The sequence below is a fragment of the Aphelocoma coerulescens genome, chromosome 2 (genome assembly GCF_041296385.1).
Source record: "Aphelocoma coerulescens isolate FSJ_1873_10779 chromosome 2, UR_Acoe_1.0, whole genome shotgun sequence".
NCBI lineage: Eukaryota > Metazoa > Chordata > Aves > Passeriformes > Corvidae > Aphelocoma > Aphelocoma coerulescens.
Window position 1 is genome coordinate 58,406,646 of NC_091015.1, and position 27,199 is coordinate 58,433,844.

Below are 27,199 nucleotides of genomic sequence, written 5' to 3' on the forward strand. Positions count from 1 at the left end.
AGTTTTTCTTTGGCTGGTTAATTTTGTATTGGAGCAGTGTAAGGGAACTGGAGGCGTATTGTGCTCTGCACAGTATTGATTTCTGAAGAGTCTCCATTTGTAGCTACAAACAGATTTTTGGTCCAGAGTTTGGCTGTGCTTTGATTTTTATTTTAAGCCTCTGTAGAACCTAAAATTACAGTAACTTTATTAAAGATGGGGAAGATTTTTTAAATTTTTCTTGATTTTTTAAGTATGAGCTATCTGAGAATAGTTTGAAAACACTGTTGTTGGTTTGGGCTTTTTTTTGTCACAGTAGTTGAGTAGTTTGAGATTATGAGCAAATTGAAGATTTAAATTTCAGTAGTATTTATATTTTTAAAAAGAGAGAGTACTGGCACTGGGTGACCACTGAACACATGTAACATCTGAAGCTGTATATTCTAGAAGGACTTTTTAGTTAAGGTAATAGCAGTACCTTCAACTGAAATTGGGCATCAGAGCATCTCTCTAGAATCTAGATCTCTAGAATATGAAAGTTACTGTTGTTCATGATCAGCTTCTGTATAAACCTAACAGATGCTGAAATCTTACTCTCAGTAACGGCAGAAAACAGTATTTTAGGTTACTTTTAAAAAGAGTGATTTGTAATAGGAATTCTCCTCAGTTGGTAGCTCGCTCTCTAAGTTTCATAACAAGGTTGGAATAATTTTCAGTTTTTGTCAGTGAAGCAGTAATATAAACACATTATTGCAAGTGTCTGGAATTTGTATAGTCCAGGGCTTATGAGAGTAATTAAAAGCACATTGATGAACCAGAAAACTGCTTCCTTCAAGAAAACTCAAAGAACCAGGAGTTTCCTAAATCACGTTCTGTTGCCTCTGCAGATTTGTTTTCTAATGTAATATGACTCCAGTAAGTCAGAACAAAGACTTGTATTTGACAGTGATTTGTTTGCAGATGCCTGAGAAGAAAGTAAGGATGGGAGAAACATGCAGTGGTAACTCCTTCATCAGTAGGAGTTGTCGGCAGTCTTGCAGGTTAGGGCCAGCTGAGGCACATGGAATCTTCAATGTCTGCCTTGTCACTTTGTTTTCCTACAGCTTTATCTGCTTAGTTTCTGACCCATATAGATCCTTGGCTTCTGAAGTGTTCTGTAGAAGTACTTAAGTATGCAAAACTCTTTTGGACTGGTTACCTGAAAAACTTGATGCTTGCTAGATCTTGTGTTAGAGAGGTGAGCCAACATTTCTTACCTTCCTGACGGCCAGTTTCCATTTATGGATCTCTTCCATGCCTGTTCTCTGCTATCCCCTCCCCCATCCCCAGCTCAGAGACACAACGGAGCTGTTTCTTGTATACAAGTCTTTTTCATAATTCTTGTTTCCTCCTTTCAGTGCCTTTCAATTGTGGTGCATTTGAGTTGAGGAAGCCACACCATTCATACCATATCAGAGAGGCAGCATATGTTCATACTGGCACAATTATGTTTGTTTTTATTTGTCATCTATTACTTTTGTAGTTATTGGTAATAGATTTCTTTGTTGCATAGCTGCTTCCTGAAAATTGACCTAATATATGCATGAGACTGTCTACTTAACAACCTATTTCCGGTGCAGTGATGGTGGTTTTGGGGCCCACTGTCCAGGGCAGTGCCTTCCCTCCATGCCTTTATCATTAGGGCAAGACCCCTTCTTGAGAACTGTGTGGAAGTCCAAATGCACTCTGTTAGCTGAGTTACCTTCTGCACAGCTGTTTGCAAAGCTCTCTTACAGGTGTGTGAGGTACCACTTCCTTTTTTAAATTGACTTCCCAGGCACTTCTCCAGCCGGTAGCACTGCATGGGGCGGTTGTGACCCAAATGCAGGACCCAATATTTGGCCTTGCTGAACCTCATACAATCCATATCCGTAGTTACATGTTTGACAAGAATCAACTATTCTATGCAAACTGCCATTTTAGCTTTTTTTTGTAGCTTGGTTATGTCCAGTTAAGTGATTCTTTGATCTGAATGTTGTTAATGAGGTATATAATTGTGTATTGCAGATGTGCAGTGTGTACAGGTGACATGAGGAGAAAACAAAAATCATGGTATGAAGCTTGAAAGTGTTGGGAAATTTGTAAGCAAAGTATTTCAGCTAAGTAACAAGTTCTTAGGGTCCCACAGGCCATCTTAGTAGTATTTTATATGGTAGGCTTTTACTTCCTCTATTTTGGTTAAATAAATGTGAGTATGTTATTTTTTGAGGGCAAACATTACAGAACTTTTCCAGGCAATTTAATTATTACTCTGAAATATTCAGACTATAGTTAACTTCTCATTTATTGCACTAAGCTATTGTAGGTACTTGCATTCTCAAAAAAGATCAGGATTGCACCATGACTATGGCGAAAGACGATATATATAAAATGCCTACCGGCTTTGTTCTCTGCCTTTTTCAAAACACAATGCATCCTGTTTTCTGGGTGAAGTTTCATTTTTATATCTGTTTTTGCTCATAGAATACCTGCAACCTTAAATGTATTTTTATTTTAATGAAGAGTGTTACATTTTGGTGACCGTGAGATGTTTTAATTTGTGATTCAACCACAGTATGGCAAAACATATTCCACCTTTCTCACCCTGCCCCCATTTAATTTCCTATTCAGTTTTGATGGGGATAGATTTCTTTAAGTGCAGAAAACAACAAGTAATGTCACTGAATATTCACCCCCTTAAGCATTACAGGCTTCTGCTATGAAGTGAAAAACATGAATGCTTTACTATTAGTTCAGTCTTTGCAACCTACATACATGCCATAAATTACATTTGGGCAAAATCAGTACAACAGTTGTAGGACAGATATTTTCCAGTATTTCAAAGAGCATGTTAGTGATCTTAGTATTGAAGTATAATGCCTGATAAGAGACTTAATTCAGTTTCCTAGGCAACCATCTAATGTTGCAGTAAATTTCTTCTAAGGTGTTATCCTTTTGTGATTAACCATATCGTGTGCTCTCTGCAGCTGGCATCAGTGTTCTGGGAGTCTGGACATACAAATTTGGAATCTTTCTTTTATTACATCCAGTTAAGATCCTTGAAAACACTTTGGAAGCAGTAAATACCAGGGTTTATGTTCTTTCATAAGACTATATGTCTATATTCTGGGAAAAATAAAGCAGTGTTTGAGTGTTATATCTTTTGGTGTTTAAAACTACTGCTTGTTCTGTGATTAAAAGAGATGTTACATAAGAGCACATAGTTACTGTATCACAGTCTCTTTTCCTAGGTGATCGCATTAATTATTGAAATAAATGTATATATCCAAAATAACAGAGGCTATTAAAATTATGGGCATATGTGTCTGGATGATAGAATTTCTGGGAAAAGTGTCTACTCATACTTTTAGTTCTGTTTTCTAAAACAAGTGAATATGACTTGTCCCTCTTGTTATTATTGTCAAAATGAGAAGAAAAAATGCAGTAAAGGTATACAGAATCTGTTTCAGTTTTACTGTGCAGTATTAGACCATGACACATTTTCCTGCAGATATTGAACTTCCATTAGTCTGTTATATAACTATATTGACATCAGCTTTTACATATAACCTTACAAAATGTTGTAAAATATTCTACTTACCTGAAAATTAAAGGAAATGTAATTGACAGTTAAAACGACCAAACACAGATAGACAGGTTATACTTGTATACATACATGTAAGTCTGAACAGGGATACACATTTTACACACAAAAACTCCATATGTAAATGTGTGTGTACATTTAATAGTAGTTTCAAATTCTTCTTACTGTGAAAAGAAACCACTAGGCAAAATTAGTTTTGGAAGATAGTTATTAGTGCCATATACTAAAATGTGAAACCAATTTGAAGTGTTTACATTTTTTACCAGGTGGCTTCAAGAAGTGTTAGAAGAACATTTAAATAGTTTCCTCAGACTAATTTAAATGCTCTGTCAAATTTGTTGTTATAATGAAGTGTGACTGCTCGTGTCCTGGATGGGTGCACTCATAACTGGCTTAAAAACTGGCTGGATGGCTGAGCCCAAAGGGTGGTGGTCACTGGAGTTAAATCCAGTTGGTGACTGGTGGCAAGTGGTATTCCCCCGGACTCAGCACTGGGGCTGGTTTTGTTTAATATTTTTATCCATTACCTGGACAAGGGGATGGAGGGCACACTGAGACAGTTTGAAGATCAGACCAAGCTAGGTAGGAGTGTTGATCTGCAGGAGGGTAAGAAGGCTTTGCAGAGGGATCAGGACAGGCTGGAGCAGTGGGTTGAGGCCAATGGTATGAGGGTCAACAAGGCCGAATGCCAGGTCCTGCACTTGGGTCACAACAACCCTAGGCAGCGCTACAGGAAGAGCACCTGGCTGTGCTGGTTGACAATGGCTGAGCATGAGCCAGTGAGTGCCCAGGTGGCCAAGAAGGCCAGTGGCGTCCTGGCCTGTATCAGCAATAGTGTGACCAGCAGGACCAGGGCAGCGATCATCCCCGCTGTATTCGGCACTGGTGATGCTGCACCTCAAATCCTGTGTCCAGTTCTGGATCCCTCAATGCAAGAAGGACATTGAGGTGCTGGAGCATGTCCAGGGAAGGGCAGTGAAGCTGGTGAAGAGTCTGGAGCAAAAGTCTGATGAGGAGCAGCCATGGATTATGTAGCCTGGAGAAAAGGAGGCTCGGAAGGAACCTTACTGCTCTCCATAACTACCTGAAAGGAGGTTGTAGCAAGGTGGAGGTCAGTCTCTTCTCCAAAGCAGCAAGCAATAGGACGAGAGGAAATGGTCTCAAGTTGTGCCAGGGGAGATTTAGATTGGATGTTAGGAAAAATGTTTTCATTGAAAGTGTTGTCAAGCCCTGTAACTGCCAAGGAAGAGGGCAAGTCACCATCCTGGAGGTACTCAAAAGTCATGTAGATGTGACACTGAGGAACATGGTGTAGTGGTGGCCTTGGCAGTGCTGGGTTAGTGGTTGTCCTTGATGATCTTAAAGGGTTTTTCTGACCTAAATGGTTCTATGTCACCTGATGTGTTCTAAAGCAGTTGTAAGGGCTTGCAACATATATTAACTTTTTGAGTGAATTAGGATTAAAGTAGTTGGTACAAGAATTTGTAAATACTCGTTTGAGGAAGCAGCATTTAGAAAGTGACACCCACGTTGTAAGTTTTTGCTTTTTCTCTTAATGATTGAGTTTTTGGGGTGGAAAAGACTCCGGTGTGCGGTTTATTCAAGCTGTGACTCTTTAAGACATGGTTTTAATGTGGTATGGAGAAATGCTTTGAAAATCCATGAAATCCATGAAATCCAAGAACTGTATTAACATGAGCTACCATGGATATATCTAGCATCTAGAAAAATCCTGGATCTTCAGGTGTTAGGCCTGACTGAATTTTATTCTCATTTTTCATTTTTATTAGTTTCATTGAAATGTTGAGACTAATGTCATGTTCTGCTGAGGATTCAAGATTAAAAAAGCTTGCAGAACAACTAAACTTAAAACTTGGAATAACTCGGTTGGAAGGGACTTCCACAATCACCTGTTCCATGTCTTTGCTTTAAAAATGGCCAAGCTATGTTGTTAGAGAAAACTTGGAAATTAAATCAAATAACTTGAGAAACTTAAGTTGCTGAGATAATGTAAAGCAAGCTTTTCCATTTATGTGAGAGACATCTTGTCTCAAGGATGCCTTGTTGCATCTTAATGCAAGTCAGGTGTTTTGTCTGATATTGCCTTTTCATTTTATAGCTTACTGACCTCAGGAAAAGCTGTCTTGGATTGTTGTAGGATTTTCTTAGACAATAAAATGCTGACTGTTTCAGTTTTGGTTTTTTTTAAGGCTTTTAGAAGACAGTTCATTATTTGTTTTTTTTTTTTCTCCATAATAGCTGCTTTTATATTTTCAAATGTAACAAAATACTAACTTCCTGCAACACCTCAGAAAATCCTTAAATTTTCTTTGGTTTCCTCTGTAGTTAATGGCGACAGCTAAAGGTCATGACTGATATAAACTGTAACTTTTTTCACCTTTATGATTAGATTCTCTGAAGTTTCAGTAAAAAAAAAAGTAAAAACCTATGCAGCCTTTTAGCTTTTTTTTTTTTGGGGGGGGGGGTTGTGGGTTGGTTGGTTGGTTTGTTTTGTTGGGTTTTGGGGATTTTTTTCTCCTGTCTGCCTAGTGCTGGAATTAGTAGTGGGAATTCATTTTACCTGAAGTGATCCATGCTTGAGTGATAGGCTGTGATGTAGAATACCATCTGCTTGCTGTCTGTGGGCATTTCACTGTATGACACCTAGAAATGCAGTGCTTTTAACTCGAAATCCTAGTTTGCTTTGGTTTCTGCTTGATTCTAATTAATTCTAGTTCTGTAAGAAACCTAGCCTAGAGCTTAAAAAATTTCAGAAGATGACATTAACATTTGTTCTCAATCTTCTAGTTTTCTTTCAGATTTAATACACCTCTTGAAACTCTTTGGCCTGGTAGACTATTCTCATGTTCTGAGACTGACACCTTGATAGGCTCGTGGATATATCATATAAAAAAAAAAGTGTTTGTTTTTTTCCTCTCTGCTACTGATAATGAACAGTGATGTGTCATTAATCCCACTAATGCTTTTCTTAATTAGCTCCTGGAGAGACCCCAAGAAGCACATTAATGTCTGAAATTGTTTTTGATTAAACTGGCCTGGACTTTATGTTGAGGAGAGGAGCACGAAGGCCTCTCCGAGAGCCTGCTTATGATTCTTTGCTTAGAAGTAGTCCCTTGGCCATGAGGAGAGGAGCACTGAGGCCTTTCCGAGAGCCTGCTTATGATTCTTTGCTTAGAAGTAGTCCCTTGGCCACGTGGATCTGTCAGGCTGGCCCTGTAGAAGCCCCTGTGGGATTCTCTCCTGTGCATCCTGCCCAGAACAGAGACTGCCCTAATTGCAGGGGCAGCTGTTTCCCTCCCTCCTTTCTAATGACAGCTGTTCAGTGCTACTGCCTGAGCTGCCAAGGTTTCTGAGGAAACGAGGAAGATATTGCTGCCTAGGTTTAATCTGTTTCTATCCTCAAAGACTTTTCTTTTTAGTTACAGAATTTTGCCAACCTTGATAACATTTCCTCAGTAAAGATTCTTTTTTGCTTAATGCTTTTTTGTAAGTCTTTGCAGTAACAAGTATCTAAAGTTGGTTCATAGAAATAGGTAGACCTGAGACTTGAAATGAGCACAGGTATACAAAGAGCAGCAGGTGTAAGTGGTCAGAAGAGAAGAAAAAGCAAGAATACAAACTGAAAAGCTGCAGAAGAAACTCTTGTTAAAGTTTAACAGAAGAAAATTGTTTGTGCTACCTGTGACATTCTTTCCTGCAGGGGTCATATAGTTAAATTGCTCAGGTTTTTAAAAATACATTGTGTGCCATTCTAGGCAACTTCTGTGATTTGCTTGTTTTATCATCTTCAATCCTGGTAGAGGAAATAAATATTTAATTTCTCAAGGCTGTACTTTGACTCTGAAGGCTGGTTTTGGCATTAACTCATGCATGTGTTGTCCCAGCTAGTGGTGATAAAATTATTCGGTGAATGTGAATAAATGAAAATTTACTCAGATTTACTGAGACAAGAGAAGACAATAGAAAAAGAAACTGATGGGATAATAAGCTCTGTTATGGATGTAGCAGAAAGGAAAAAGACATAAATAGCAGCTCAGATGTAAATGCATAGCATTGTCAGCCAGTTTAAAGGGGTGATTGTCCCGCTCTGCTCTGCACTGGCGTGGCCTCACCTCAAGTGCTGAGTGCAGTTTGGGGCACCACAACATAAAAAAGACATTAAGCCATTAGAGAGTATCCGAAGGAGGCTGACAAGGATGGTGAAGGATCTGAAGGGGAAGCTGTATGGGGAGTGGCTGAGGTCACTTGGTCTGTTCCGCCTGGAGAAGAGGAGACTGAGGGGAGGCCTCATTGTAGTCTGCAACTTCCTTGTGAGTAGAAGAGAAGGGGCAGGCACTGATCTCTTCTCTGTGGTGACCAGTGACAGGACCTGAGGGAATGGCCTGAAGTTGAGTTCAGAGCAGTTTAGGTTGGATATTAGAAAAGGTTCTTCCCCCAGAGGGTGGTTGGGCACTGGAACAGCTTCCCAGGGCAGTGGTCACAGCACCAAGCCTGACCGAGTTCAAGAAGTGTTTGGACAATGCTCTCGGGCACATGGTGTGAGCTTGGGATGTCTGTGCAGGGCCGGGAGTTGGACTCGATGATCCTTGTGGGTCCCTTCCAACTCAGAATATTCTGTGATTCTGTGAAATAGCAGCTCAGTTTGAGGTAGATCTGGTAGAATTAATGTCCGCTATGGAATATTTTTGCTAAAACTTGTAGGTTTTCTGCAGTAATCAAAACCTTTAAAATTGTGGTATAACAATGTAGAAATCTTAACAGGAAAACCTCAGGAGCGGCTGGAAGTGGTAAGAGCTTTGACAACATGCTAAAACATGGCGAAAAGGCAAGTTGAATGGAATACAGTGCTTCACAAAAAATAAACAACAGCTGCAAAAGGAATCACTGTCTCCTAAATTTAGTGTAGTGTGTCTCAGCATATCTGCAGAAATATATGACAGAAAGGTGTCATTTGTTATTAGATTTTCCAAAATCCATTTGAAATAGTTTAAGAATCTAGGCAACAGAAGATAAAAGATGGATAAGGTTAATATAAAACAGTAGGAATGTGTGAATCCAGACTGCATGTGACAAATTATATACCACACTGTTAGGAGGCTACCGCATTGAATACAGCCTTCAGGTTTGGTCCTACTTCGCCTTTGTCACCCTTCGTTTAATTCCGTATCTGTTTGAGATTGTTGAGTTTGTAGACTGATGCCAGGAACAACCAAATGCATGTATTTGCATTGCAGTATAAAGAGGGACACTAATTCAATAATGCTGGTGAGAAAGCATGTGCAGCTTAAAGGAAAAGTAGCAGCCAAAATGATGTTCGGTTTTGGAACTTGATCGATAGGAAACCCAAGTTTCAATGATTTCCTATTGGAGCTTGTTCTGACAGAAAAGATGAACAGCCACACTGAAAACCAGCTGGTGGTTGCCAGCATTCAGCAGCCTAATTTCATTTGTCTTGTGCAAACAGAATATATCATGCCTTATATGGGGTCTTACAGAAACTTGAGTTTTAGGGGAAAAAAGCCAAGCCTGCAGCCGTGTGGGCTCTTTAACAGCTCCCACAGCAGGTTGTCCCTCTGTCAGAGCTCCAGGAGTGGCAAAGGCTGGTGTGTTCAGTAGCTGCACACTCTGAAATCTGCAGGCTGTGTCATAGCTTAGTTTGACTCGGTGACCTCATCTCTGTTCAGCAGCTTCTAGTAGCTGTTCTCTGTGCTTGCCTTAGTCATTTGAGCGGAGCCCTGGTATCTGCAGCTCCGTCAAATGACTCAGAGTGCTAATTAGTCACAAAGGAGCCGTGTTCCCTCAGGACTGGCACTGGCTGTGTTTGTTTCCCTCTCTGTAAAGCTAGAATTGCCTTCAGCTGCCCAGCAGTCAGGTCAACGTAGAGACCTCACTAGTAATGTATGGCATGGGGACAAGGTCAGTTCAGAAGTGCTGGAAAGGACAAGAAAAGTACTGTTGGTGAGAAAAATGTAATCAGTAGGTATAGGAGTGATTGGAAGTTCATGGGAGTGGTTAGCTGTGTACTCCCAAAAATAGCTTCTTAAGTTCTGGATGTTTCTTCTCTGTTCACAAAATGGAAAAAATCCCCAAAAAAACTAAACCCAACCACCAAACAAAACAGAAACAGCCCTTAAAAACCCAAACCATAAAGACGATGTCCCACACCATCAAAACAACAGCAATCCAACCCAAACAAAAAAACCCCAGACTCTTCTTTTAAAACTGTGAAATGAAAGTAGCTGTACTAATTTCTTCAGGGGAGAAAGGGTAGAGAAGATAGATGAAAAACACAAAACCTTGATAATGGTGGCTGAAGATGTCAGTGGAATATCCAGAGCCAATAGAATTAAATACTTAGAATAGGACACTAAGAATGCCTTTGGATACTGCAGGAGGGGAAATTCAAACTTCAGCAGTGTATTTTTCAATCATGGTATTGAAATGGCTGCTGCTTTTAGTATGGGAACAGGGGACTGAGGAGACCTCCTCAGAATTTATGGTTCTGTTCCCTTTCTTTTGCTGGCAAATCTATTGCTTATTTATTACTATAAAATCATTAAGTACTGATAAAATTACTTCAGATCTGCCTTTCAAACAATAGCCAAATACAATTATTTCTTTTGTGAGTAGAAAAGGAAAATTAATTCTTTAGAAGTCTGTTGAGGTCAGGCAGCTACTGTAAAATACTCTCAGGTGTTCAGTGATGTAGTACTAAATGCAGCAAAAAGTTACTTTAGCTGTTAGTATATCTCTTTTTACTTATGAGAATGTGAGCAAGTCTTCAAAAGAAGTCAAGGTAAACATTATACTGGCTTTAGAAGTTTGAAGTAAATGTTACAGCAATTGCAAATTTAGCCCAAGCTTAAGCAGAGTGCAGGAGCAGAAGGATGTGCTGGGTGATATTGTGAGCTGTGTTGAGTAAGATCCACCTGGACTGTGTGACTGATACTTGGAGCTCTCAGAAACTGTGGATCAGATCAGAAACAAAAGCTAGCACAGAAGGCTGAGCTGTTGGCAGGTAAATGTCACCATTAGCGTGACACTGCTTTTTCTAGGTGGTGAATCATGTGCTTCTTAGAGCCTTAAATCACTGTCCGTGAGAGACACATCTCCACCAATCCACCAACTCTGTCAGTTGTGCTTCCTGAAGGAAGGCAGTGTATTCGGTGTCATCACCCCTCATTTGGAAGAAGTACTTGAAAGCATTTTGGAGAAGAATGTCTCAAAGAGCAGGCCCCAGATGGAGGACTGGGAACCAGTGCAGCAGGATGTCTTGCACAACACAGAGCTTGCTACGCGTTCATTGGGATATCTTTCCTAATGTCACAGCATTAATTTGTCTGATGTAATTATAAACTTCTGTCTGGAAAAGCAACCTAAAAGAGTTGGCAAGTCCCTTGGCTTTGATTTTTACTGGTTTTTAGGATCTGAAATCATCAGCTGTCATGCAATTTTACTTAAATATTATTTGAGGATGCTTGTTACAACATAGTAACTTCTAACAATGCTCTTACTGAAGCAAGGCTGGGTTTCCAGAAGATACACTGTGTGAATAAGGAATTTAAAACGTTTGGTTTTCTTACAATAAACAGCAAAGTCCCACTGATTCTAAAATAGTCCTATTTTCCTATTCCAATTCTTTGCCACTCACCATGCCCCAGCATTATTTTTTAGAAAAGCCAGACCTTCTGAAGCTAACTGGAACACTTCTTGAAGATTAAGTCAAAGTCATTCAAACAGTTTTGAAGATGGGAAGCTTGCTTTCTTTTTAACCTATTGAAAGATACTATTTTCTTCCATTTCAGGTTTATGCATTTGTTGTTAGTCTTATAAAATACCCAGAAATGCACTTGAGACTTTAAAATATTGTGGCCTACTTAAAATCAGCTTTTATTTTTGAATGACATGTGTATACACATCTGTTTCAGGAAATATCTTTAAGCATTAGAAGATCTCCATTGGGTGTTTAATCTTTTTTACTTTCTCTTTTTTTCTCCTCTCCTGTAGTTCTCCTGCCTTTGATAGATCGTATGGGAGATGCCAAAGACCAAGTTCGAGAGCAAGCACAGAATCTCATATTGAAATTGATGTGTGAAGCAGCACCACCCATGGTATGATTGCTTAATGTAGATTCAGAGGGAGGCCTCCAGTGAGCTTATGACTTCTGTATGAACTCTGAACATGTCACAATGTTATGGCGACTGTTAATGGTGTAAATGTTAAAGGTACTCTTAGTGGGTTGACACTGATGTATTGTTCAACTAAAGATAAAAATCTTGGCACGATGTGATTCTGCATATTTTGCACATCGTAGCTAAATTCTGAGCAGACATTTTTATGCCTTGTGCCAGGGCTTTGTTAATTGACACATGTTTGAAGCATCTTCTGGGTTTGAATAATGGGAATAAATAAGTTTAATTAGCTCCAAATTTATTTTAAAATTAGATTTGTACTTGAACATGTAGGACTAGTCCTGCAGTTGAGGTGCACATTTTCTAACTTAAGAGACTCTGGCTTTCTAGCTGTATGACAGAGATGCTCTGTGAACCACGGACAAACTGAGGTGGGGATAAATTGCCCTCTGGCTTGTCATATTTGGTTGTAAGGAGGCTTGTTTAACTCAACCTTCAGTTCTAAACATTATGTGGCTTCCAAGTGCTTAATCTTATATCTCTATTCTGTGAGTCTGAAAAACGTCAGACTGTTTAACAAGATTATATTCTTGAGTAGTGATGTTATTTAGAAGTCTGGAGACCCTGGATGTGAGTAGGAACTTACTATTTGAGTTTTCAGTTCCTGACGAAAATCTGTTTCCGAGTTCTAATTCTAGAGATTAATAGGGAGAAAAATAGTGGGGGTTTTGTATGCACTAATTCCTGGCTTTGTTTTTTTCATAGATTCAAGTTTGAATGTTTGTGTGCAGTGAATAAGATGTTGCAGACTTGATCTGGAGTGAGAAAATTATTGTCAGTTGCTTTGTTTGCCTCATAAAACATGTAGCATGCTAGGCTATTATAGAACAGTTTATCTCCCTTTGGCTACAGATCTGATTGGGGTTTAGGCATCAGGGTCTAGTAGTGTCATCCACAAAGACATGCCTTTATCTGTTCACAAGCTGTAGCGTTGGTCATATTCACTGACCAAGAGACATGGCAGTATTTTTTTGTGCCTAGGTGCCAGTAGTTCATAAATGATGGGTTCCTGTCCCCAAGATGCTCCCAAATACTTGGCATACACACCAGAACCCCTACAGCAATGGCATTTTGACAAGTGTGCAGTGGAGCACCTTGGAGATGCCTTCATTTGAACAGTAGCTGATAAAGAAATTGGTGGTAGTTGCTTCGTGCTAAGCCCTTGTTGTGGAAGAGTTTTAGATTGCTGGTCTGTCTTTGTGCAGAGTTGTTAGGCTGTACATAGAGGTGATGGAAGGAAGTTTCCATCCCCTTCAAAGTTGACCCTCAAATGCCTGAAAGCATACAAGGTTTGTGGAATCCAAGGAAGAGCATTGTGTCTGCAAGACAAGGTATTGCTCTCCTGGTAACTCCCCTAGAGTGGGAGAAGCCAGGCTTTGGTTGTCTGCTCTCAGGAGAGCTTATGGGTCGTTAAAACTTTGGATGAAAAGCATCAATCATCCTCACAGCAGGGACCAAAACAGAGAAGTCTTTCCTGTGCCTCTAACACTGAAGTACAGAGCTGTAGGCTCTCTGCTGCAGAGAAATATCCCTTTAGAAGAGCTTAATGGAATAATTTTTTGAGGATAAGTCCTGTAAATGTCTTCCTAGTCAACTCATCATGCCTCTTGTAGCATGTTGTTGAATAATGTTTAATTTGTCCTGTTGTTAAATCCCTTTACTCGTTTTAGATGTTTGGGGTTTTTTTGGGTTTTTTGTGAGCAAGAACTAGCTGTAGCTGCTAATGGGCAAGAAGGCATAAAAATATAGGTGGTATAAATGTGCATGAAAGGGATGAAGGGAGGTGGACATCAAGTCTTGCTAGGAACTTCTGAGAGTGGAAATTTCTAAGCAGCCATTTGAATTTCTCTACTTAAAAAAATTAGCTCTTAAAGAAGGGAAAATGTAGCGAAAAACTAAATTTCACTTTGGTCTGCTTTCTTTGGTTCAATAGTCTGCAGTTCCCTCTCTACCTGTATTTTTTGTTCATCTGTCAAGGAGATTTCCTTTTTCCCATGTTTGTCCATGACAGTGGGTTAATTGGAAGGATGTTTTCTTCCATAAAATCCTGTTCTTTGTTGTTAAGCTATGCAGCTTTGGCAAGCCTTATCCTGCTCGTCTGAGGTTGTTTTCTCTAAATGCAATGAAGTATAAAACAAACAAACAAAAAACCGCAGATGGGACAAAATTATCAAGCAGGGCTCTAATTGGAAAATTTTATGTCTGCTGTTGAAGTGTGCTACCTCATTAATAAAGAGGATGCATATTCCCTGCTCTTACGCTCTCTGTTTTTGTTGATCAACAGCTGTTTGTGAGGGCTTTATTTTTTTTTTCCCCCCAGAAAGCCGATTGCAATAATTAGTATGTAATACATTTTAGCAGCTTTGTGTGGCGTCACTGTAGGTTGCAGTTGCAGCACTCCGGGGTGCAGTTGGCAGGAGGGAGGTGCCTGGGCTGCAAAGTGTGCAGCTCCTGGCAGTGTGCAGCCATCCATCGCTAGGCAACGCTGCCCGGATGCTGGCTGGGCTGCAATGGCAGTGCTGCAGCTGGGGCGAGTTGCAGGCTGAGCCTGTGCATCTGCTCCCAAGGAGAACCCCCCTGCTCCTCAGCTCCACATTTGCACTTCCAACGCCCTGATACGCAGCTAGAGCACGGCAAGGAGATGGAAAGGTAACGGGATAAAGCCAGGGGGCAGAGAGCCAGGGCAGGCGGAGAAAAACAAGTGCGCAAGGAGGTGAACGAGGGTTTAGCGAGCCAGGGGATCGTACCACAGGAAGTGGCACCAGCACCGAGAGGAGAACCGAAAGCAGAACAAAAATGGAAGCACAGGAATTAGAGCGAGCGGGCAAGAAATAATTAAAAAATGAAGAAATAGATCTAAAGCAAAAGTAAGGGGGAAGTGGGACAGCAGGAGTATGGATAAGGACAAGCTAAAATGGATGTGAGGAAATTTTGGCAGGCAAACAGAATATGAAGCAAAAAGAGTGTACTAACTTCTGCTTCAGTCAGTAGTTTGTAATGTTAATGTTTGTTTTGTGTGCATTAACTGTAACAATCCTGTATGTTTTAAGAGCTGTTTCTCAAACAAGGAAAACACTCAGCTGGATTGCTGAAGGACGTTTTTTAGGAATTGGTTTTGACATAGAATTAATCTGTGTTGTGTTCCATATTGTGCATTTCAAAAGTTAATTTTATCACTTTTCCAATGGACTTGTCTTCTGTTATTTTTTTGCAACTACTATGAATGTAATTATATGGAATAGAATTACATTTTATTGTGCTCCAGGTAATTAAAGACCATTATTTCTGCTTTTATAGTACATTTGGGAACGCCTTGCTGTTGGTTTTAAACACAAGAATTACCGATCCCGAGAAGGAGTGTGTTTGTGTCTTGTTGCTACCTTAAACATGTAAGCTTTTTGTTTCTATGGAGATGTAATGGTTCTATCCTTCTTTTGAATGTCATTTTTCTCTGAAAGTAATTCTTTAGGGAGTCTGGTTCAATTAAATTAATACATGGGAAAAGTCAAACAACTTAACTAGTGGGCTTTCTGAAAGAAAGACTAAAGCTACAGAATTCTTATCTTATTTAGAAGTAGATGAAGGACTAGTAAGAGAGGGACAGAGCTTGATTGATGTCAGTTTGTATTCTGTAAAAGCTAAGCCAAAAGTTCACTTCTGCAAGAATTATTTTCTGTTTTTTCTTTAAAAATAGGCTACTTTTTTTTTTTTTTTTTTTTTTTTTTTTAGTTACGGTGCACAACCATTAATCCTCAGCAAGTTGGTACCACATCTGTGTATAGCATTTGGTGACTCCAACAGTCAGGTAAGGATTTCAGTACTTAACTGGCCCTTGAACAACTACACTTTGACAGAACAGTGAAAGCAAAATAAATATAAGCATTTAAAGAAAAGCTGGTAAGAGTGCTTGTGTACAGCAGATCATTATTTTCTACCATGAGAAGAAGTAAACCCAATTTCTTCTTAATCAGTCCATCCACTGGAAGATGAAAGTGGAGTTGCAAAGGCAGCAGTATCATGATGTACTGGTCTCTTTAGTTTTGTCTTCAGAAGTAGAAACTAGTAATTACTGAAAGTAGTTGTTTCTTACAGAGGATGTTGAAAAGAAATAAATTAAAAAAAAGAAGTTATTGACACAAAAAATTACCTCCAGAAGCAGCCCTTATATGAAACCTGCGATAGATTGCCAAATTTGCTGAAGATAACATTATTATGTGTAATTATTTTCTTATTGGAACCCAAATGGCATTTGAAAGCATGCAAGGACTGTCGTTAAAATCATTAAAGTAAGCAAAAACATCTGCAGTGAAAATCAAGATGCAGTTCATAATGGTGACATCTGAACTTCAGAAAATCTTCCAGTGGAAATGGTTAAAATATCTTGATTTATCTCAAGTTGTGTTTGAGGGAAAAGACTAGGATTACAGTAACAGAGAGGGTAGCATTGGTAGGAGCTGGGTTTATAAACAGGATTGGTCTTTAAGCTTAATTTCTGAGTGCAGCAAAGTTCTTGTCTCCTCTGTATAGCATAGCATTGTTCTGTTCTAGCGAAATTCTGTTGAGAAGTTGTCCTTTTTGCTGATCATTAGTAAAGATGCAGTTCACATCTTGCTAGGGCAGTTATGTGTTTAGTTTGAACTGCTGCAAAGAACAATACTGAAGTCATTCCGGACATTCTTTTTAGAGAATAATGGCATTTACTAAAATGCATTTTTGGCAGTTTTTATTGTGATGGCTATGGTTTAAAATTTTTAAAGAGGCACTCCATCTCCTTGTTTTTACTGTTCTTTCTGCTTCCACCATCCTGCCTTATTTCCTTTCTTGTGCTGATGCCATGCCACCTGGTTCCAATTGAAATAAAGCAAGAAGAAAATGCTGATCACTTTGGTCCACTCTTGTGGGCAGTCTTAGTTTTCCAGAAGGACTTTGCTGTGTGTAGAAAGTGATGAAAGCAAGATGAAAAGTCAAGACTGAGTGCAGGAGCTAAGTTTTGAAAGTACTGCCTGCTGTGAGCAAGTCCCAGATAAAGCACATTTTTTCCACAAATACTATTCTTATGTCAGACCCAGAAATTCCCTCTAAAGCTGTTATTTCTAGGATTTTTTACCACGTGGGGATGCTGTAACTTGGAACAAATGCCATCATGATAGAACAGTTGTATTTCCGTTCCTTTTCATCCTCACTATTTCAACTGAGTTGGCATGCAGGGCTATAGAACTCTTAAGATTAGAGGTCTGTCAGCAAATGTCCTTTTGGTTTCTGTAACACTGGAATCAACAATTTAAACTGTGTTCACAGGTGAGAGATGCTGCCATACTAGCCATTGTAGAGGTTTACAGACATGTGGGAGAGAAAGTACGAATAGATCTTACGAAGAGAGGAATTCCTCCTGGAAGGTGAGCTAGCTGTTTTGATTTTGTAATTCTGAGCCATTTAAGTTTTACTGTTCATTATCTGAACTTTAAACTCGCTAAAAATTTTGTTTTAAAATTACTGTAATTTTTATTTTATATTCCAGTTAGTTTTGCTTTCAGTATGATGTTACTAGAGTTCCTATGTTGTATGTAGATTAGTTTATATGAAATAAAACTAGCCATTATTTTGTTTCTACCTTTGATTAATTAAGAAAGCCAGACAGAGGTTGAAATTGTACTTAGTGGGAAAGGCTGTTTATTCCATAAAATCTTTAAAATTCCTTGTTAAAGCAATTTATACTTTTTAAAATGTGTTAACCCCTTATATACTAACATACTGCTTTACCATCACTTTTATCTCATTTCTTGATTTTGATAAAGCTGAATATATCTATTACTTGATATCGGAGAGAATATTAGATAAGTCCCTTATCAAACCCCTCTAAAAAACTAAGAGCCCTAGTTTTTCATGGTCATTTGTAGGATAGCAAAATACAGCTTGATAATAGATCAAAATATGTATTCAGCTCTGGGGCCCCCAACATGAGAAAGACATTGACCTGTTAGTCTAGGGGAGAGCCACTAAATTGATTAGGGTGCTGGAGAGCCTCTGCTATGAAAACAGGCTGATTGTTTAGCTTGGAGAAGTGAAGGCTCTTAGAGCACATTCCAGTACCTAAATAGGTAGGAGAGCTGGAGAGGGACTTCTTCCAAGGACGTGGTAGGACCAGGGGCGAGGGCTTTCAACTGAAGAGGATAGGTTTAGGTTACATATTAGGAAGCAGTTCTTTACTGTGAGGGTGGTAAGACACTGGACCAGGTTAACCAGTGAGGCTGTGAATGCCCTGTCCCTGGCAGTGTTCAAGGTGAGCTTGGATGGGGCTTTGAGGAGCCTGCTCTAATGAAAGTTGTCCCAGCCCATGACAGAGGGGTTGGAACTGGGTGATCCAAAACCATTCTACAATTCTATGAAAGCATTGTAGGAGAAGGGTGTTGAATTTATTGTTTTACATTCCAGGCAGAGTTCAGCCTGTTTAGACAAAAGTTTACCCTGCCTATGAGAATGAGAAGTTGTACACATTCTCTTCTATCCTGTAGAATAGAATTCTAAAGAATTCTATGGAATATAGTCATGCTTTTAGACTAGTAATGGATTATATGGTTACCACAGAAGTTGAAGCCATATTATTACTACAGTTCTGAAAATTGAGTTTCCTAGCAAATAAGGGGAACATATCAGAAATCTTTCTTGCATTAAGATAGGGCCTTGGATATCTTTTGGAACAGAGAATAAAAGAGTGCAGATAACACAGCATTTTTGCAATGAATGTTGGGCCTGACTGTAAGTTTAGGTTCAGGACTCACCGTTTACAATTCCATGTGATACAAGCTGAGTACACCTTGGGATCCAAATAGGATTAAATACCATAGGTGCTTTGTATCCTCAGGACAATCAACAGCTTCTAATTTAGTTGCAGTAGGTGCCAAGTTGTTGTTTCTACAGTCTGAATCAGCTGCATACAAAATTCCCCCTGATCTGAAAGCAAGCATGGTTGTATAATTTGCATTTACATAAAAAAGCAAGACTCTACTTGGTGCATGTTAAATGGGTTGTTGCTACTAAATCTCCAGCAGTTTTGCACCTGATAGTCAGGACTAGGGTAAAATAGTATGTGAGCTGAGTGTCAGTGCTGTGTCCTCTGCAGTAGGTTTCAGGTTGGGATAAGGAGAGGAGTTACAATTTGCTTGAGTTAAACATGAGACTGTTAGTCTCTGTCCCATCCAACCCTGACAGAAAGCAGAGCTCCTGGAGTCCCTTCTTACTCCTTCACACAACTAAGAAGGCGTTTGACAAAGCTCAGGAAAGACAGATTAACTGTATGGTAGCTTAGACTGTTGTTTCTTCAGAGGCAGACCTAATTTAAGACATTTCTTCCCCAGTGCCTGTCAGAGGTTTCCCTTTGCTTAGATGCAGTAAAATTTTCATGTGGTTATGCAGGAGCTATGATCTGTGGGAAAAAACCTTTCATGTAGAGTATCATCATTATTTTGAGGGGAATCTTTGTTCATGTTTGTGTGTCTGGGTAGGTTTTAAGGGTTTTAAGTATTACAGATAATCTGTAGTTCAGACACGGCTGCTTTCAGTTGTTGAGTTCAGCCTTAAAGAACTGCATTGCAGCTCCTTCACTGTAAGTCAGTGCATTAAAAATTACATCTAAACTTAAACATTAGCAGAAAAACCTATTACTTCAGTTTTTGGTGCACATGAATCAATAGAATGTAGGCTTGTTTAGTTTGCATAACAAACTACACATTAGAGAGTTGTGTGTTGCTGCTTGAATGCACTCTGTCCTAAAGCACTGAAAATAAGAGCTCCTGTCTGCTGAAAGGAAAGCAGGAAAGTTAATCAAGCATTGTTTTGAGAAATTGTTCAACTTCCTTAAATATGCAAATGGTATATACATGTTGTGTCTATACAAAGCCAAATACAGTCAGTAATTTAATAATAGTAGGCTTAAAAGGTTTTGTAATCTGCATCTGGTAGGGTTTGCCTTTGTGGAAAATACTGGATTTTCTAGAGGGCTTTACTGGACCTGTCAGAATCTAGGTAATGAATAAATTATGGATCTTACTTTTGTAGTTCAATTCTACTTACTTACTATTTCTTTTTCTTCGGTGCATTTCTCTTCTTTATTGAGAGTAATTGGTGATACCTTAATAGGTATTAATTTATATAAACAAATATAAATGTGTTTATAAATAAAATCAGTGTATTCCTCTTTCTATTTGTTATTTTTCAACTTAGAAATCTCAGAGTATTATTGTGCTTTTTGCTTGAAGCGCATTCCTTTTTCAGAAAAATCAGTATCAAGTCAGTGGCTGGAAATTTGGACGTTGTTTTCTCTTTTGTTGTAATCGCTTGCCAGAGAGGTTTTGACAGTCTTTAGTGTCAGACCTGAAAGTAGCGTTAATATATTTGTGAATACTGAAAGTGGATGTTGTATTTATTGTTCAGTGAGCCAAGAATAGTGAAGAGGTTTTGTTCTCAGTGGGACAAATCGAATGTTTTAGAGTATGGAATCTGTGTGGCTGATCTTCCCTGAACGGAAATAGCGTACGTGGCTCTGGATAGCAGTTACTTAGTCTGAGTGTTAAAAGCTTTTATCTTTGAGGAATTAATCTGACAAATTTCCCCCCTGTTGCTTGAGAGACAGAAATGTATAAAACCAGTCATTTGTTTAGTTCTTATGTCTAGGGCCACAACTTCATATCCTAAAATGTTGAAGCATATTGCAGTATGCATTATGCATTTCTAAATACCACATTTTATGTGGTATGCACATTCTGCTTATCTGTCTAGCTCAAGCTGTAGATGAGGTCCATCTGTGTGTCCAGATGTGGACACATGTCTTCAAGATCTCTTTTTTTTTTTTAGCTTGGAAGGGGGAAATATGGAGAAACAACTGCAGAGTTTCATATGGGCTGTTTCCTGCTTTTGACTCAGTTTGGACATAAACAACAGACTAGCTACCACCATTCTTCTTTATCTTTCTGCTATTGATAGGGGAGTGGTGCTCTTTTGCCTCTTCATCACAAGGACCACACTTTCGGGTATCCCCCTCTGCCTGCCATTCAAACAGTTGAACACCATCAAGCATGGTCATGAGTAACAGCTTTTCGGTCTGAAGTGTTGTGCACATTCTATGGAAGCACCCATGTTTCCGTATGTGTGCACGTCAGCTCAAGCTGTGTCCTAGAAGGGTACATATTCCTCTTACTGACCATCCTCACCACAGTATGTTAATACTTTGATAGAGACCTGTTGCCTGCTGGAGGAGAGTGTTTGGCAGGTTGCCAGGAGCCCCCATTTAAAGTGCTACAACTTCATGCATTCATTCATTCACTGACAGCCCCTCCAGAAATACCTGCTGTCCCAAACACATGGTTTTTGTCAATGGTGATTTTTCCGTCTATATGAGAAGTTGCAGAAGACCTATCTATGCCTTTTTGGGAAAAGAAGATAATATTTCTGTCCACCAGTGACATGTGGTGACTTCAATGATTGATTATGATTGCCACATCCAGAGTTGGGCTTGCAGATACGAGATGAAGGAGTAATAATGCTTCTTTTCTCAAAGAACATTCCTCTTTGCCAGTAAAACTGGTCTTGGTCCAGCCCTGTAGTTTCTTGGGTTCCTCTTGGCAGGCTCTCTTTTGCCAGTAGCTGAACCTCCTGTAAACATTCTTAAATTGACTGTGGTTGCAATAATTTTAGAGACTCTAGCCCATGCTGCCTTGCTGCCTGTGACTGTGTGAAGAAATATGAGAAGAGAAGAAGGTAGCAAGAAGAGCAGGGTGGGAGGAGAGGGAGGGAGAAACTTCTTGTGAGAGACTTTGCAAAGTGGTAGTTACAGATGCTGTAAGCTGTTCTAAAGAGAGGGTTGGTTCTGCAGTAGAGCTTTACCACATTGACAGCTGTGTTATAATGGACTCCTCTGTTGTTGTTGCAATTATGACAAATACTGTAGAGTCTGCCTCTGGTCATAAAGACATGCTTTGAAAGTTTGAGGAGTGGCAGTACTGTGTGTTGCTCTCCAGCCTGCAACACTGACAACATAGCGTCCAGTGCTGACAAACGCATTTTTTTTATTGTTCATAGTTAATACTTTATCAAGTATTTTGTCCAGAGTGAGAGGCAACATGTATATTATTATAACATATTTTTAAGGAAGCATTTAGGTTTTAGCTGCTGTTTAAAACACTCAGGAAAGCATTTTTGAAAAGAAAGTTCAAAAGAGCAGAAAATCTTTTTTTTTTCTTCTGCATGCTCTAAAATATTTGTGCCAAGTGGATAACGTCAGCTTTACAGGATTTAAAAATTAAAGTGAAATTTTAGAGCAAATCTGTTAATCTCTCTAGTCATATTCAGTTTCTCTTGGAATGACAGTTTCAGCCTTTCAGATGTAGTGTTAAATCTTCCTCATTAACTAGGTGAACTGCTAATGCAGTGTTTGCTATGGAATCCAGCACTGTTGAGGGGAACTCACAATCCCTGGTAAACACAAACATATGAGGCAAACACATTAACTTCTTGTTATGAAAGCAAGATGGCCTAATGCATTATTATATGTATTGATTGTCGTGTAAACTTCTCGATTTGTACGGCTGAAAGCACACAGCATGTTAATGGGATTTCACACATCATTAGTAAATTCTAGTACCCAAAAAAGCATTTCATTTCAAAAGTTTTACTTTTTCAAGCCTAAGTGCAGAAAAACGCCTTTTGGTAGATACTGCCTTTGGTTTGCAAATTGATCTTTTCATTAAAAGACTTGAGGTTTAATAGTAAAGTAGTGACATTTGTGAATTGCTGCCATTTCAGACATTTTGCTGTGGCAGCAGTGGTTGTAAATGCAATGGTGGTGCAAAAGGGAGAGGATAATAGGTTCCAGAGACAAGCTGGCAAGTATCCTAGGGAAAGATTAAGGAAACTACTACCGAGCTACATACAGTTTTGAGATAAGTTGAGATGATGGAATAACTGCTGGTTTGTGTTATGGATTATTGACTTAAATGATTAAAGGGGGGGGTTGGGTGTGGTTTTTTAGATGCTTGCAGTAGAGGAGGCCTTTTTGTGGGGATCCATATAGTTCTTGTTGTGGGCTGGCTAAGTCCAGGACAAATTTGCTCAGTAGCAGATTGCTTTGAAGTGTTTGGAAAGTAAAAGTAATGCACAGTGAGAGTCCTAAATTGTTGGAATGGGAGTGGGGGAAGGCTCAAACTTTCTATACTGTTGTCTGTCTGTATTTCATTATTTTATCACATTCTTCATTGTTAGTGAAAGGGACATGCAATCTCAGAGAATGTAGACTATGAAGTGAAAGTGTACAGCCTCTCTACATGGATCATTGAGTAAAAGTGGTGTGTGCATAACGAAATGTTGAAGTGAAATCTCTGTGTGTCCTTGACTTTTCTCCTTGTGAGAATTTTCATACCCAGGCATAGTTCTTACCCATTTTTTTTGGTTTGTCATAAAATAGTTTGGATTGTGAGTTTTTATTAAAGACAGTCTTTCAGTACAAATTGTTAGCAAATTTTGAATTGGGTAGTATAATCCCTAGTTCTTCTGGTGTACCTGAACTGTACCTGTTCAGAGACCTGCAGACTGTCATGTGATTTGTAGTTTATAACTTTGTTCATTTAAAATCAGGATTCAGTCTGAATAGTCCTGGAGCTAAAAATCCCATGTGCATGTTATATATTACCATATTCCAAGTAGTCTAAAAAGCAGAGAAGTCTTTGGAGAAATGCAAGAAAATGTTCTCAATTGTTTGCAGCTGAACAGTATATTATGTCAGTACAACTCTTGCTAATGCATGGGTTACGTTTTTCTGGGAGATACGTCCGCTGCTTTTATTGAGTTTTCTGCAGAAGTGATGAGAAAGGGCTGTTGAAGTGTTTTGCCAACTTTATTGCTTGAACACCATTTTTTGCCTTCTGAGACTAGATTGCAAAGCTAAAATTGTGGAATTTTTTGGTTTGGTTTGTTTGGAGTTTTGTTTGTCTGTTTGCTGTTTAAATGTAGTAAAGCATTCACAGTGTATTCTCTACTGTGACAGTTAAAATCAGTGTGCGGGTTGGACACGTTTAAGTGTTTAGTGTATCTTAAGTTTAGAAGAAAGTTGTGTTGTTTGGGTTTTTTTTTTTCCCTGTGGAAAAGCATTTTTTCATAACCAAACTGAGGAAATTTTGTGGAACAAAATCTTTGAGGGAAATTAATAATTGTCTCAGAACAAATTAAATAGTAATCCTTCTTTTTCTTCTAAATGAACATTGCATAGTTCAAACTGTAACCTTTTGTTGTTGAGTAGGAATAAATATGTATATATTGTATATACACCCAGTATATGCTATTACTGAAGCTGAACTTCAGAATGTTATTTTTAATCATGCTAATAACAAGTTGACTTAGTTTTCTATGCATTTCTGTGAAGATGCTCAGCTAAAGAGGAATCCTTTAGGAATTGTTTCTTCATACTTTTAGTCCCTTGTATATTCTGCATTGTGGCTTCATATATGCTAATAAACTGATTTCTGTTTTTACCAGTAGCCAGTGGGATTTCAGAGATGTAAAACTACTTTGTTGTTTTTTGTTCTTTATAGGTTGCAAACAATCTTTGCAAAATTTGATGAAATAAGAAACTCTGACAATATGATTTTAAGTAGCGTCAGTGGTGAGTATGAAAGATTGTATATTTATAATCCGCTTTAGATTAATAAAAAAATAAATATTTAAATACTAGCATTATCAGTGTGAGATGGATGAATAAAAACACATAAATGCTAAGAAAATGAGACACTTGGTGAAACAAGCTTGTACTCTTTACTGGAAATATTTGCTGGACTGTGGTCAGAATACAATTGGAAAAGGTGTTGAAACTGCATGGAAACAAGCAGTGAATATTTAACGAGTTACAGATGTGTTCAGTATAGGATAGAACAATGCTGCAGAGTGTTGATGCATGGGAACAAAGATAAATGAACCTTTATCCTACCTTAGTATGTTAGTAAAGAGAAAAATGTACTTTAGTGATGGGTGTGTTTGATATGTTCTTTGTTAAAATGATGCATCATGATTAATACATTGAGTTTTAAATTATAGAAAAAGAAGACTGCAGGATTCAAAGACACTTAAATGTTGATGTTAAGGCTTCATTGAGCTTGAGCTCCTTATTTTTGGTGTATTTCAAGAAAAGAGAACCTGTTACACAGAGGATCCCTGTTGCTTCCTACTGCTTTTTTGCTACAGTATTTTTTAGTATGAAAATTTAATTTAAAACTGTAAATTATGAAAGAAATGTTATGTAACAGCAAAACAAAGGAGGTGCTGTGGCAGTGGCTTTAGCACAGTTGGTTTTGGAAGCTTCATTGTCTTCTGCAGGGAATCAGTGGATCTTGTTTTATCGGGAAGAGTTTCCTCACGTTAATTTGTCTTTCAAAGTTGCTATGTTGATTATGGTCTGCTATATCTAAGAAGTGTAACTATTCAAGAGTAGAAATATTTTGAGGAATGCGTATAATTCCTCAATATACTCAAATACATCTTTTTCATTTTTAATTTTCTCACCCTTTTGTTGTGGTTGGGAAAACAGAAGTGACTAGGTTCAAAGGAAAGTGTTTTTATAACATTATCTTTGAGGTAGTAAGAGTTTCTATGCTACATTTTCCTTTGAAATAAAACATTGCTATTCTTGAACACTTAAAAATTTATTTGTAAAAATTTGTATTTTTTAAAAAAATCCAAAGCATTCTAATTTGGGGAAAAGTGTTTTACATAAAATGTTTTATGTTCTGTTTGATTGTAAATTTACTCATTATGAAAGGGTAAACCATTATCTTTTGCATTTAAAGTTAATACAGCTGTGTTGGTTTCATTGGTTTGAGAGATTCAGAGATGCATTTTACATGTATATTTTTTGTGTTGGTAGTTCTCAGGAGAATGGAGAAAGTCACACAGGGGAATATAGGCATGGAAAAAATTTAAATATATGAAAATATATATACCACCTTGCTTGACTAGTTAAGATAGCACTTCTGTCCTTTTTGTCGCTGTTTAAAAGAGTTAACAAAGTTTATTTTGAAGCCATTTTTATCTCATGGGCAAAACACAGATGTTAATGCTGATCTATGACAGCATAAACCATGTATTTCGTCTTGTAGGTGGCAATTCCTATGCAAAAGTTACTATAATTCTGTTTTGGTACTGTAAATGACAGAATCTCTCTTAATATGTTGGTTTCAGTATTTTTGCTTGAACCTTGTTCATCTGTTGCTTCCATCTAGGCAGTTTTTCAATGTTACTGAAAAGGTATTCTTCCATTGTTAGTGCTTTATCTTGGCTTTGTGCTTCCTTATTCTCTGAAGGACAATTTGTATTTACTGCTTGCACGTGTAGATTTAAAGTTACTGTTGAATTCCTGTAGCCTTGTTTCCAACTTTTCGTTCAGGAGCTTTATCAAACATCTCTGGATAAAGGCCAAATTTTAGTGGCTAAATACATCTGTTACAGTGTTGAGGATTTTTTTTTGTGCTTTGGATATTTTGTTGTAGGGTTTGGGACGGTAGTGGGGGGAGTAGGGTTATCTTTCCAAAGTGGGAGGAGGTGGGGGGGTGCAAAGGGCAAAAACTCTTCAACTGGCTTTAATATAATTAAACTCCATAGTGGGCCTTCTTAACAGCAAAAGGAATGTGTTTTTGCCAGGTGGAGGTACTGTCCCAAGTTGGTTGACTCTACTGATGGGGGCCCTGTTTGGTTTGTGATGGATAGGGAAGAGCTTGCTAATACAACCTTGGAAGATGTCATCTTCGTCATAGTCCTGAGTGATACTGCTGTGGTAGTGAATATTTGGTGTGTTGACCTAGTTTCTGAGAATCCAGAGATGTGACTTAGGATTCTCTCGTCAAATAATACTAAGTCAGTTGTTCGGTGTTTTTATCCAGCATGTGCTTAGGAAGAAGGAAAAGAATAAAGAGTCAAAGCTTGCAGCTTTAAACAACCTGAAGACAAAAATGTTTTCCGTGATATATTGATAATCAAAACAAATACATATTTAAAAAATATGTTTGTACTAACATGATTTAACACTTGAGAGTTTTAAAAAACATTGTGTTGGTATGCTTAGGTATGTTGGAGAAATACAGGTAGCACAGGAAAAGGTCTCCTTCCTGCAGTCTTAGCACACTCATGGATTTAATATCCTTTTAGTGTACTAGAGGGGATCTAGCGAGAACAGTCCCTTTAGTCTTGTGTTACTTCTTTCCTTTATTGAATCTGATCTGTGATGGAATGGTAATGAGGAGGAGAAGAACAAGTTACCGTTAGAGACTGACAGATCCTCTTGGAGTGTAGACAAGGTGGAAAGCACATTCAAACACTTATGGATGGAGTAATTGGGGTAGGATGTAACAAG

The 27,199-nt window shown here is 38.5% G+C and overlaps 1 protein-coding gene across 13 annotated transcripts in view; it reads left to right on the top strand.

Annotated features, from left to right (window-relative positions):
• CLASP2 (cytoplasmic linker associated protein 2) overlaps window positions 1-27,199 on the top strand; it is a 146,690-nt gene that overhangs the window by 13,371 nt on the left and 106,120 nt on the right. For all 13 annotated transcript variants that reach the window (XM_069007701.1, XM_069007702.1, XM_069007703.1 and 10 more), the window contains exons 3-7: window positions 11,630-11,733; window positions 15,112-15,203; window positions 15,544-15,619; window positions 17,113-17,210; window positions 24,393-24,463. In XM_069007701.1, the coding sequence (XP_068863802.1) occupies window positions 11,630-11,733; window positions 15,112-15,203; window positions 15,544-15,619; window positions 17,113-17,210; window positions 24,393-24,463 (441 nt within the window). The remainder of the gene's footprint in view (window positions 1-11,629; window positions 11,734-15,111; window positions 15,204-15,543; window positions 15,620-17,112; window positions 17,211-24,392; window positions 24,464-27,199) is intronic.